The sequence below is a fragment of the Phyllostomus hastatus genome, unplaced genomic scaffold (genome assembly GCF_019186645.2).
Source record: "Phyllostomus hastatus isolate PE091 unplaced genomic scaffold, TTU_PhHast_1.1 phas_contig_159, whole genome shotgun sequence".
Taxonomy (NCBI): domain Eukaryota; kingdom Metazoa; phylum Chordata; class Mammalia; order Chiroptera; family Phyllostomidae; genus Phyllostomus; species Phyllostomus hastatus.
In genome coordinates this window covers 3,059,577-3,072,425 of record NW_025333640.1, presented here as the reverse complement: position 1 = coordinate 3,072,425, position 12,849 = coordinate 3,059,577, and the positions used below count along the sequence as shown (strand labels likewise).

General features: G+C 50.2%; 1 protein-coding gene across 7 annotated transcripts in view; it reads left to right on the top strand.

The window, feature by feature from the left end:
* CELF5 (CUGBP Elav-like family member 5) overlaps positions 1-7,806 on the top strand; it is a 42,207-nt gene extending 34,401 nt beyond the window's left edge. For 5 of the 7 annotated variants that reach the window (XM_045831320.1, XM_045831315.1, XM_045831322.1 and 2 more), the window contains 3 exons: positions 2,160-2,303; positions 4,497-4,664; positions 6,027-7,806. In XM_045831320.1, the coding sequence (XP_045687276.1) occupies positions 2,160-2,303; positions 4,497-4,624 (272 nt within the window). In that variant the 3' untranslated portion in view covers positions 4,625-4,664; positions 6,027-7,806. Of the gene's footprint in view, positions 1-2,159; positions 2,304-4,496; positions 4,665-6,026 lie in introns of those variants that run through there. The other 2 variants (XM_045831321.1, XM_045831318.1) reach the window with 1 other exon arrangement.
* The last annotated feature ends 5,043 nt before the right edge of the window (positions 7,807-12,849 follow it).

Genomic DNA, 12,849 nt, shown 5'->3' with positions numbered 1-12,849 from the left:
ATTAAAGTCGGGGGATGCAAGGATTAGATTCTTGAGCCGGACAACTGGAGTTCAGATCCACCTAGTTCTGACTTCTGACAAAAGGAAGGTACCTCACCAGCCTATGCCTCAGTTCTCCCATCTGTAACACAGCTGTCTGTGCCAACTGGGAAGTAAGCAGTAGCTGTTCCTGACACACAGGGGGCGCTCATCACCGGGGGCTCCCTTCGGTCTTTAATCCAGCTGGTAGGGATGCAGGAACTAGGGAGAGGCGAACAACCAGAAAAGCCCCAGGTCACCCCCATGGCAAGGGAAGCTCGGAGTCTGGCCCGCAGCCACATCAAACAAATAATAATAATAATAATAATAATAATAATAATAATAATAATAATAATAATAATAAAAAGATAGAACCCTGCTAAAAACTGTACCAGTTTTATCAATGTTAGATGTCTAAGAAATACTACAATAAATAGGGCACTTTATCTTGGAAAAGAGCTGAAGCTTACACGTGGGAGTGGCATCAAAGTGTTGCCGCATGTGAGTTCCAGTGAAATAGTAGAAACAGCGTTGTCTGAAGTCAGAGAGTTGTAACCCCAGGTGGGGACAGGTGTGGCTTGTAACACATTTGGGGAACTGAGGAAGTTGATAGGTGTTAGAGCCTTGTGTGTGAGCACGTATTTTGTTTTCTTATGTGGCTTGGTTCAGCTGGGTCTGGATTTTCTGTGTTCACCTGGTGTTAGCCCATAAGACAATACAGAGTTTGTGTTATGCTCAAAATTGTTCCATAACACATTAATCACATCGGAACACACTTGCATTTTAAAAACATGCATTATAGAAGAACTGTGGTCCCAATCAGAGGGGTAAGGGGTGGGTGTGACTGTGTGATCTCGGATTTTGTATTTTCTGCTGTGGGAAATATTCACTGCTAGTATGGGAGCAGTTCTTGGTGGTCTGGCCATCACCTTTATTTTGGGAAGCATGGGAGAAGTTTTGGGAAATATTCATAGCTTCAGATAATCAGGTTTTTATTTTTTATTTTTTGATTTATTTTTATTGAATTTATAGGGATGACAATGGTTTATAAAATTCTAGGTTTCTGGTAAACAATTCTATAATACATCATCTGTATATTGTATTGTGTGTTCACCACCCCAAGTTAATCAGGTTTTTAAGTGGTATTATTTATAGTTTGCATATAAATGATACACTGGGGATTATATAAGGAGGGGGTGATTATGAGGGTTAGCCATGCTTTAAAAAAATATATTTCTAGTCGGTATAGTCCACCATTTGAAAATGATATCTGGTTTCAGGATATCTGAGATTTAGGACTGGAGAATCCTCTTTTTATTTTACTTTATTTTATTTTTACATCATCTGAGTTCTGTAAATTGTCACAGTTAGAAGGATTACCCAAGGCTTTTGGAAAATATGTCTGGTTATTTGGTGTTTGGAGCCAGAGAATCACTTCTCTTGTATTTTGTGATCACCGGACTAAAACAAAAAGATTTTATTTATTTATTTTTTTAGAGAGGGGAAGGGAGAAAGAGAGGGAAACACCAATGTGTGGTTGCCTCTCATGTGCTCCCTACTGGGGACCTGGCCTGCAACCCAGGCATGTGCCCTGAATGGGAATCGAACCGGAAACCCTTTGATTCACAGGCCTATACTCAATCCACTGCACTACACCAGGCAGGGCTGTTCACCACACTTTTAAAAAAACAAACATTTTAATTTTATTGTATAACCAGTTCTAGACTTGCAGAATAATTGCAAAGATAGATTATAGTTTTCATATCTCTGTCAACTAGTTAACCTGACTTTTGCAAATAATCTGGAGTTTGAGGCTGAGGGACTTTCTGGAAGCTTGGAGTTCCTGGGATTTATCTTGGTTTGGGGGGAGGGGGAGGGGTCATCTGAATTTTGTAAATATCTGGGGCCTGAGAATCACCAGAGGTTTGGAGTATCTGTGTGTGGGATTATATAGACCAGATCTCAGGGCACCCTGCCTTCCCTTTCCCTATTTTCATACCCCTTCTTTCTGGGTGTCATGGGGCACCCCTCTCTTGACAGCTGGAGGTGCCAGATGTGGGTCTGGACCCACTCCTCTCTTGGGGGGGCGGGTCCACCTCCTCTCCTTGGGGGCTTTATGTCTTTCTCTTCCCCACCTGCAGGTCCCGAAGGCTGTAACCTGTTTATCTACCACCTCCCCCAGGAGTTTGGAGACACGGAGCTGACGCAGATGTTCCTGCCCTTCGGCAATATCATCTCCTCCAAGGTGTTTATGGATCGGGCCACCAACCAGAGCAAATGTTTTGGTGAGTCCCTGCAGAGGGCACCCCTTCCTACTGGCCAGCCTGTCCTTCCCACCTGACGCTGGAAACGGGGACCTGCGGAGTGGGGGGGAGGGGTTGGTCAGCCATGAGACAGGCCTGGTCCAAAGGAATCACATTTTGCTTTTAAAAGAATCACATTCATAATCAGAGTAGGCACTTATTAGGTACCTAAGTACCTACTGTGTTCCGGGCACTTGCCAGGGCACACCTTCTTTCTAAGACCCATTCATTCATTCATTCATTCATTCAACAAATAGATATATTTTGTCTCGCTGTGTGCCAGGCTCTGTGCTTGGTGCTGGGATTATTGCGGTGAAGGAGGCTGACAAACCCTTGCCCTCCGAGACCTCACAGCCCTCCTGGACTGTCCTGTGGAGCTTTCTCTGATGATGGAACTGTTCTACATCCAGGCTGTCTGAGCCATCGGCCCCGTGTGGCTAGCAAACACTTGAAATGTGGCCAGTGTGACCGAAGGACTAAGTTTGAAAATTTATTTAATTTTAATTAACTTAAATTTAAATAACCACTGTAGCTAGTGGCTACTGAACTGGAGGGCACAGGTTTAGGGGGAGGCGATGGAAATAAAAAAACTTAGGATCTAGGCCAGGGAATTATAAATGATAAGAAGAAAAATAGATTTGACCAATGAGGAGCCAGCATGGGGAAATGTGCAGGAACAGTGTTCTAGGAAGAGGGAACGGCATGTGCAAAGGCCCTGGGGCTGGAGCATGCATGTTGGAGGAACAGTGAGGAGGCCTGTGTGGCTGGAACAGAGTGAAAGATGGAGAGAGAGGAAGGAAGTAAGGGCAGGTGGGGACAGGGGCAGGCCATGCAGGGCCTTGTGGACCTTAGGAAGGACTTCTTTGTCCCCAGAAACAGAGGAATTTAGGGCTCAGAGAGGCACTGACACGTTCAAAGTCACATAGCAGCATAGGGGCAGAACCTAAATTAGAGCCAGTCTGTTTGAGTACAAGATCTGTTAACCTACCCTGTCTTCTTTGAAGGGCTAACCCTTGACTATTTATTAAGTGCCTTCTGTATGTGCTTAGTATCTAACCATAAAAGGGAAGACTTGTCCCAATTTGCTGAGGGAGGAAAGAGAGGAATGGAATGGCCAAGCAACACACTTGAAGTCTCACAGCAAGTCAGGGACTCCTGCCAGTTTCCAGGACCCCTCTCCTGTGTACTGCTTCCAGAAGGGAGAGGAATTTCTGGAGTAAAACCTACTCAATCACATTCAACAATCAGCAGGTCATACACATTCTGTGAGCCTCAGTTTGCTCCTCTATATACAGGGGGGATTAGAGGAGATAAATATGATGACATCAATCCCCCCAGCTCTGAATTCCCCCATGGCTCCCCATGGGCCTCAGCAAGACCCTTCAACCCTGTCCCCCCTTATCTCTCTGCTTGACCTTTCACCCACTTGGCCTCTTGGTCACAGAGCTCAGGTGACCCCACCTCCGAGTGTTTGCACATGTGGTCCCCTCCCCCTGGAGGGCCCCTGGCCTCTGTGGCCTCCACACAGTCCCCTGTGGAGCCTGTGAGGACCAAGAGGTAAGGGGCAGGGGTAGGGCCAGGTGGCCTTGAGGTGGCAGGTAAAGGGGGTTTGGGCTGGTGGCAGTTTAAGTGGGGGAGGCTTAAGTGTTTCTGATGATCTCAGGGGAGACTGGGAGGAGAAGGCTGAGAAAGACAGAGAGAGACAGAGACAGGGACACAGAGAAAAGAAAGAAAGGGAGGGTGGGAGAGAGGGAAAAGGAGACAGAAGAGAAAGACACGCAGAGAGTCAGATGGACAAGATGGGGGAAGACAAGATAGACCCACATGGACTGGGGTCTCGGAGGAGGCAAAGGTCAGGGCCTAGAAGGAGGCAGGCAACCTGATAGGAGAGAGAACATGGACCTCTGGGGTCCCACCTGTCCCCAATTCCACATGGAAAGTCCCAGCAGAGCACACCCCAGTTAAGGCGTAGGTGCCCTGTCCCCAGATGCATGCAGACCCAGGGGTGTCAGAACCAGGCCAGGACTGCCGTGTGTCCTCTGGCAAGCCCTGCCACCTCCAGGGGCCGTCTGCCCGCCGGCAAGCACACGCCCCGCCCCTAGGACCCCAAGCTGGGAAGCCAAGTGGAAGACGCCCACGTTGCCCACCATCGCGGGTCCACCCCGGTCTCTGCAGGATTCGTGAGCTTTGACAACCCGGCCAGCGCGCAGACCGCCATCCAGGCCATGAATGGCTTTCAGATCGGCATGAAGAGACTGAAAGTGCAGCTGAAGCGGCCCAAAGACCCGGGACACCCCTACTGACCACGCCCACAGCCACCCCAAGGCTGTGGGCTTGGCCCAGGTGAGCCGCCAGGCGGCCCCAGCCCTGCCCTGCCCGGTGTTGTGGCCGGTCCCTCCTGCTTCTCCAAACCATCTCCAGTCCTGGCCGGGGGTGGGCTTGAGGAGGGGTGAGATTGCTTCGAGAGGCTATATACAGGAGCCCCCAGGTGGGACGGGTAGGGACAGAGCTGATAAAGACACAGCCACTCCCTGTGCTGGACTGGAGAGTAGATCTGGCGTAGCGAGGCAGGGAATCCGGTGCTCACCAAGGGTGGTTCGGGAAGCCTTCCCAGGAAAACTCTGAGGGATGAAGAGAAATTTCCCTGAGGGGCCAGGTTTGGCCGTGGGTCGGGAATGTGCGGAAGGGCTTCTATCCCATCCTCTGGCCCTCCCAGATGAGCCACCCCCTTACCCGGCAGCTCCCTTGTTTGGTGTATAATTCATACCCAGTGGGTTGAAAGGAAAGTGGGATTTTGCCCTGCCCACTGGCATGCCAGAAAAAACACCCCCCCAAACAAACAAATCCCCGAGAGTGTTCTGACATCAGAGTGAACAACTGTATCAACTAATCACCTTGTCTGGGGAACAAATAGTGAGCCTAAGGGGCCAATGAGGAAAACTACTGATCTTAAGCTTCCATGACACTCATCTGTGAAATGGGCTCATAAAAGCCACCTCCCCCAGAAGCAGTGGGGTGGGCTCACACAGGGAATGCAGTGCTCCCCCGCTGAGCCCAGAACCTGCCACCTGCAAAGTTCTTGATAATCCCTTTTTTTCCCCTTTAAAACCACCATTGCCATCATCATCAGAGAGCCTCACCTGGGTCTGGCACAAAGTGGGTGCTCAGTTAGGGCATATGGTGGTGCCTTTCAGAGCCTGCCGGCTCAGCACCCCCAGGTCTGAGGTGTGCAGTCACAGAGCCCTGCATCTCAGCATGCACGTTTGGGACCATCTCGGGGGATCCGCACACTTTCCTACGCTGGGATGGCACATCCTCCCTGAGCACCTGCTGTGTGCTAGGCCCTGTTTCCGGCGCCTGGGGACGGTGCCTGGGGACGCAGCTGCGGATGAGCAGAGACTGGGGAGTGGGCGGGAGGAGAAACGGCCTCCCTGGAGCTTCAGTGGCGGGCAGCAGGGGAGAGGGAACACTAACAGGAATGTTTGTCCCCGTTGCCAGATGAGGACATGGGCTTGGTGACACTAAATCCGTTCCAAGCTGAGTTTGTCAGCCTCTGAGCCCCAAAACGGACTCTTTCTGAAAAGACTATGGGCGCTGGGGTCCCAGACCCCAGCCTGGTCAGGGCAAAGGGGCGGATGGGAGGTGAGGCGGCCTGCCTGCGTGCCCTGGCCCGGAGCTCTCTAACGCCCCTCCCTTCTCCGCCAGGTGAGGGGCCTTCCACCCCAGGAGGGTTTCCCCGCTTCCAACCGATCCAGGACTTTTCCGTAAATTACAACCAAGTTTGGACACCAGCCCTCCCTCTCCTCTCCTGTCTCCCCTGAGCCCCCTCCCCAAAATGTGAAACGCTACCGAAGGGGGCAGGGGGCGGGGAAGCTCCCGAGTCAGGGGCTGAGGAGTTCACCTCTCCCTCCTGGGAGATTTCCTCGGCACCCCCAGCAACCTCGGTGGCTTCCCCAGACTAAATCACAACTTTTCCTATATATATATATGCATATATATATAGAGTTATAGACATATATATTTTTTGAGTATAGATCATGGGACCAAACTTTTCTGACTTCCTTCCATCCAAGAGAAGGTGACCCTAGGCCGGTCACTCAGCAGGGACATAAGAAGGGCTGAGGCTGGCCGGGCAGCCCGGTGTCTCCCCACCCCCCGGCTGTCACGTCAGACCAGGGCGCCGGAGAAGCACTGGGAGTCATCAGCCAACCGATATACCTCCAGGACTTTTGGCCGCTGCCACCAACAATTCTCTTGGGCCTGTGGGCTCAGCCGGCTTGAGTGTCCCTGGTCCTAGCTGCAGCTTCCGGGACCCCCCAACCCCCTCCCGTGTCCCAGGGCCCTGCCTTCCTCAGCACAAAAGAGACCCCCTGCCTCCCCCAGCCCTTAACCCCCAGTCATAGCCTTACTCATGTGACCAAGAGCCCTTAGCTTTCCGTCGGGGGTAGATGGGGTCTGTGGGAGCCCCCACTCCTCTTGCCCCCTCCCAAGGGCAGGCAGCCAATCCTCCCTGCCTTAGGATCACCAGCCTGGAATTCACAATCTCATAACCAAGACCGCCACGCTCGTTGGACAAGCCCAACCTGCACTGGCCAAGCACCCCTTTGCCGAAGATACCTCTTCAAAGAAATTTTTTTTTTAAATTTTGATCTTTCTGAGCAGGTACAAAGAAAAAAAGAGAAGAAAAAATGGGGAAAAAATCGAACAACAGTGGATTTTTGTTTCCTAGCTGGGGCTGGGAGGGAGATCCCGTGGGGTGCCTCTGTATACCTACCCAAACCATGAAAACCCACCTGAAAGCACAGAGTCGAGTTCTTCTGGTCGTCCAGTGGGGTCTGTTGCCAGACGAGGTGCCAGAGAACTTAATAAGCTCAAGAAAATTTTTTGGAAAAGAAAAAAGCGTTCCCTTTTGTTTCTACCAAATGTGTTGACTGACCCAGAAAAAAAAAAAAAAGAAGAAAAACACATAGTAAAAAAAAAAAGAAAAAAAATCTTCCGACCAACTTGTTTCGATATTCCAGAGTTTGATAATTGTTCCAAGACATTCTCTAGTGTGCCTGTGTCCCGTGCGTCTGCGTGTGCAAGCGTGTGCTCAGGGGCCGAGAGGGGGCCTCATCTGTGTCTCCAGCACCCACCAAGCTCCCGCCAGGCCTGGCGTGCAGTGGCGTGTGTCCTTCTGGTCCATGTTTACTGGCTGTAAATACCATTTTTATACTCCACACCGAAGATCTACATGATTTGTACAATGTACTTTATTTCTGCTACTAGTAATTTCATGAAGTTGCAACCTGCAAACCGACTTTTGGAAACAAACTGCCGCACACACACACACACACACACACACACACACACAAGAAAGACGAGAAAAGGACTTAGAAGAAACTCTGGGTTGATGGATTTCGTGGCTGGAGAGGTCCTTGTCACTGTGGCGTGTCTCAGGTGAGAAATTGCGAGCATCATCTTTATGTCCAAAACGCCTCTCTTTGGTCTGGAGAAACTGAAAGTTTATTTAATAAAAGTTTTACTTGCTAAAGGACTGAGTCCTTCTTTATTTGCCCTTGCACACTGATAAAGACCAAGTGCATCTGGCCCCATGGGTTTCTGGGTAGAGGAGAACTCAGACTTGGAGTCAGGAGATGTGGAGATATTCTGAGGAAGCAAGTCTGAAGTTTTTGTAGCCGAAATTTCATCTGATTCCTCCAAAATTTGAAGAAATGGAGTGTTCTTTCTCAGGAAGAGCAGGTGTCTATGTTTTTTGATTCCCACACTCATTTATTCATTCAGTCCATAAATGTTTTCTTTCTTTAAAAAAATTATTTATTTTTAGAGAAAGGGGAAGGGAGAGAGAAGGTGAGGGAGAGAAACATCCATGTGTGGTTGCCTTTCACACACACTGCCCACTGGAGGACTGGCCCGCAACCCAGGCATATGCACTGACTGGGAATTGAACCCATGACCCTTTGGTTCACAGGCCGGCACTCAGTCCACTGAGCCACCTCAGCCGGGACCACCAATGTTTCTTGAACACCTACTGCAAAGCTGTCTGCTGTCCACCATGGACATAGCAGTGACCAAATGGCTTTGGTCTCTGCTCTCATGTAGGCAGCCCAGGAGAGGAGACTCTATATAATACACATTTTAAAAAATTGGAGTGAAACTCACCTAAAAATTACCATTTTTACCAATTTAAAGTGTACAATTCATCGACATTAAGTACCTGCACAACAATGTGCAGCCATTATCTCTGTCTAGTTCAGGATCATTCCATCACCCCAAAGCACTCTCTCTCCTCTTAGCCGTCACTCCCCACTCCCCTCCCCCAACCCCGGCTACCACTGACCCACTTCCTGTGTCTGGGGCTGTGCCCGTTCTGGACGTGTCACATACATGGGATCACACACTGTGGTCCCTTGTGTGTGGTTTCTCCCCCAGAGCACTGTGTGTTCAAAGTCCATCCACGCTGTAGAGTGTCAGAGCTTCACTCCTTTTCGAGGCTGAGTGATGTTCCATGTGCAGATAGACCACGCCTTGTGTGTCCATTCATCTACCAACGGACAGTCTGTTGCTGCCTTTGGGCTGGTGTGAATAGCCCCACCATTAACATGCATGTACAAGGTTTTGTTCAAACACTTGTTGCAGTTCTCTTGGGTAGGTGTCTATGAGCAGACTTGCTGGGTCACGTGGTAATTCTATCTTAGCTCTTTGAGGAACTGCCCAACCGTTTTCCATGACAAGTGCCCCATTTTACATTCCGCCAGCATGGCACAGGGGTTCCAGGATTTCTCCACATTTTTGCCAGCTCTCTTATATAATAGATTTTGAACTGGAATGTCTAGGGAAAACGTCCCAAATTGGACTTGTAGCCCAGGACCACGAAGTGCCCTGAGGAGGTGAGGCCTGAAGGAGGCGAGACCAGAGAGATGGTGTGGCTTTGGCTCCCGCCCCACTCCAGCGGAGGCCTCAAAGTCCCTAAAACAAAGTTCTGAGACCTGGAGTGGGGGACGTGGCTCCAGGAGAGAGCCTGGGGTGGGGGTGTGAATAGTGGAGATGGCCACACCCAAGCTGAGCCTCTTGAAATTGATGGGAGTCATGCTAACCACTCAGTTTAATGAGCTACTTAGTATCCTGCCAGATGCTTTGCAGAACCATGTCTTTTATCGATAATTCATCCTGTTTTATGGTTGAGGAAACCGAGGCTCTGAGGCATGAAGCACCTTGCTCCAGCACTTGCAGAGAGAACAAGGACCAGCTGGGCTACGAGGTGGGACGATGAGTCTGAGTCTGCTTAGAAGGGTTTTCTGGATGGGAGAAATAGCCTGGGCAAAGGCTCAGAGGCTTGAGCTGGTGTGGTGGTTGGACAGCTGGCTGAGACTGCAGCACTGCGCAAAGAAACAGGTGCATGCCCTGGCTGGTGCGGCTCAGTGGATTGAGTCCCAACCTGCGAACCAAAGGGTCCCCAGTTCAACTCCCTGTTTAGCGTACATGGCTGGGTTGCAGGCCCAGTCTCCAGTAGGGGGCGCTTGAGAGGCAACCACACATTGCTGTTTCCCTCTCTCCCTCCCTTCCCCTCTCTAAAAATAAATAAATATCTTAAAAAAAAAAAAGAAACAGATGCAGAGATAATAGGGGCCAGGTTACAGAGGTCCTTTCATGATGAAGCACCTACTATATGCTGGACTTTGTTCCTCCGAAGGCCTCAGTCAAGTAATTCCAGAGTACGCTGAAAGTTGTGACCACAACGAGATCAGCAAATCTGGGATGTCACCTTCGGACAATGGGGAACGACAGAAGGGCTTTGAGGGGGAGAGGGGCGTGATCAGACTGGGGTGTGAGGCATGAGCCGGGGCGACCTCCATGCTGGGAGTGTGTAAATCGACTCTCTGGAGGATAGTTTGGCAGGATACTATTTCTACCAAGCATTTATTAAGCCCTTACTGTTTGCCAAGCGTTGTTTCAAGCCTGTGTCATCTAATACAGTAGGCATTAGATACGTGTGGCTATTTAAATTTAAATCAGTTTTAATTAGCCCTGGCCGGTGTGGCTCAGTTGGTTGGAGCATCATCCTATAAACCAAAAAGGTCGCAGGGTCGATCGCCTAGGTTGCAGATTCAGTCCCTGGTTGGGAGGCAGCCGATCGGTGTTTCTCACATCAGTATTTCTCTCTCTCTCTCCCCCTTCGTCTCTTTAAAAGTCAGTAACAATTAAAAATAAATAAATCGGTTTTAATTATTATAAATTCACTTCCTCAGTCATACTGAGCCACGCTTTAAGGGCTCGATGTCCACGTGCCCATCGCTGCAGAAAGCTCTCGCAGGCAGCACGGGCCTAGGTGTTTTATGCGACTGGACTCACGGAGCCTGGCGCACGCCGCCCTGCGAGGATGTTCTGTTATCAGCCCGCATTGACACCGAGCGTGAGCACACCAGGCCCGCCGAGGTGCAGGGGCTGCCTGCGGCCACACCCCGGGAGTCAGACCTGGGCTCTCAAGCTCATCTCTTTAGTGCCGTGCTGTCCCTCGCCCCCGTGCTGTGCAGTGGCTGGGGTGCAAATATGAGATTACAGCCCAGTTATGTTTCGCAATCATTCATTTGAAGCCTTTAAATTTAACTCAAAGTTGTTAAACATTTAGAATGTGCATCCTCACAATGTAGCCGTTCCACCTCTTGGGGGGCAGGGATGTGCTTGGCGAGCTGTGGTGTGAGTGTCGTCCAGCAGGACAGGCTAAGTGACCTCCAGGGCAGGGTGCAGCAGTTAGCTATTTCTGCCTCTCAAATTATCTCCCCACCCCCAACTTTAGCTGATTAAAACAATACACACTCATTATCTCACAGTTTCTGTGGGTCAGGCATCCAGGAACGACAGCTGGTGGTGATGGCTTGGGGTTTCTCATGAGGTCACAGTCAGGACATCAGCCAGGGCTGCCTCGTCTGAAGTCTCGACGGGGGGTGGAGGAGACCCTTCTAGCTGGTTCCCTCATGCGGCTGTTGGCAAGAGGCCTCCGTTCCTCTCCATGTGGACCTCTCAAACCCTGCCTTTTGTGACTTGTCTCCGGGTCACACCCCATCCCCTCTGCCTTATTCTATTTGTTAGAAGCGAGTCCCTAAATTTAGCCTAAGGTCACGGCAGGGGATTATACACAGGCATGGATACCAGGAGGGGGTCCCCGCCATGAAGGTATTCACGTGTATGCATCTATTGGAGGATGGAATCAGCTCCAGGTCACACTGTTAGGGGAAAACAAGAGAGGTGTGGAAAACACAGCTGGAAACAATCCATGAGGAATGTGTATGTGTGTACATGTATGGTTTTTAAAAATCCATGCGTCCTCTCTGGAGCCATGTACATGATTGTAAGAATGAGAGGAAGGCCGTGGCCAGTGTGGCTCAGCTAGTCGGAACGCCGTCCTGTAACAGATAGGTCCCCAGTTCGAGTCCTGGTTGGGGCACATGCCGGGCTGCGAGCTGGACCCCCCGTTCAGGCGCGTGCTGGAGGCAGCTGCTTGGTGTTTCTCTCGCACGTCAATTTTTTCCTCTCCCTCTCCTTTCCCTCTCTCTCAAATGAGAATGAAATAAACCTTAAAAAAAAAAAAGAAGAATAAAAGGAAGAGCCAGAAGTATATTTACCACAATGATGAAGGTGGTGGCTTTGGGGAGTGAGGACCTGGGGTCCAGGATGAAGCAGAGTTGAGCCTTCGCTGCAATCTTTGCAGGGTGAACATATTCTGGTATCATTCAGGAAATTAAAAAAATTATTTAAAATCAACTTCCGGCCAAGATGGGGGTATGGTGGATGCACCATACCTCCATGCACAACCAAGATTGGAACAACAACAATTTAGAGGCAGAATAACACCCAGAGCTGATAGAGAATTTATCTGAATGGAAGTCGGACAGCCAAGAAGTTGAAGTAGACCCGTTCATCCAGACCGGTAGGAGGGGCAGAGACAAGCAGCAGGGCATGGGTTGCGGCACGAAGAACAGGGAAAGTTGGGTACATAAGGCAACCGGGAGCTCGTAAGGCATCTGGGGCATGCAAGATCGCAGCGGGTGGACCCTGAGTGCGCAGGCGGCGGCTGGTGGACCCAGTGGGGCGGCGATTGTGGAGCAGGGCAGAGCGCATAGCCCAGGATCCCAGGGAAGGGACTGAGGTCCCACAGATAACAGAGCTACCGCCATTGTCCCCTCTCGACCCCGCCCTCACATACAACGTCTCAATCTAGCGAGTGGGGTGCCCAGCCCTGGTGAATACCTAAGGCTCCACCCTTCACTGTAACAGGAGTGACCAAAAAAAAAAAAAAAAGAGAGAGAGAGAGAGATGGCTCAAACAGAAGCACAAATCAGTGCCCCAGAGCTCATCCTTTTGAGCAACCAAGAAATAGCTAACCTATCAGATGCACAGTTCAAAACACTGGTGATCAGGAAGCTCACAGAATTGGTTGATTTTGGTCGCAAATTAGATGAAAAAATGCAGGTTACCATAAAAGAAATGAAGGAAAATGCATAGGGAACCAATAGTGATGGGAAGGAAA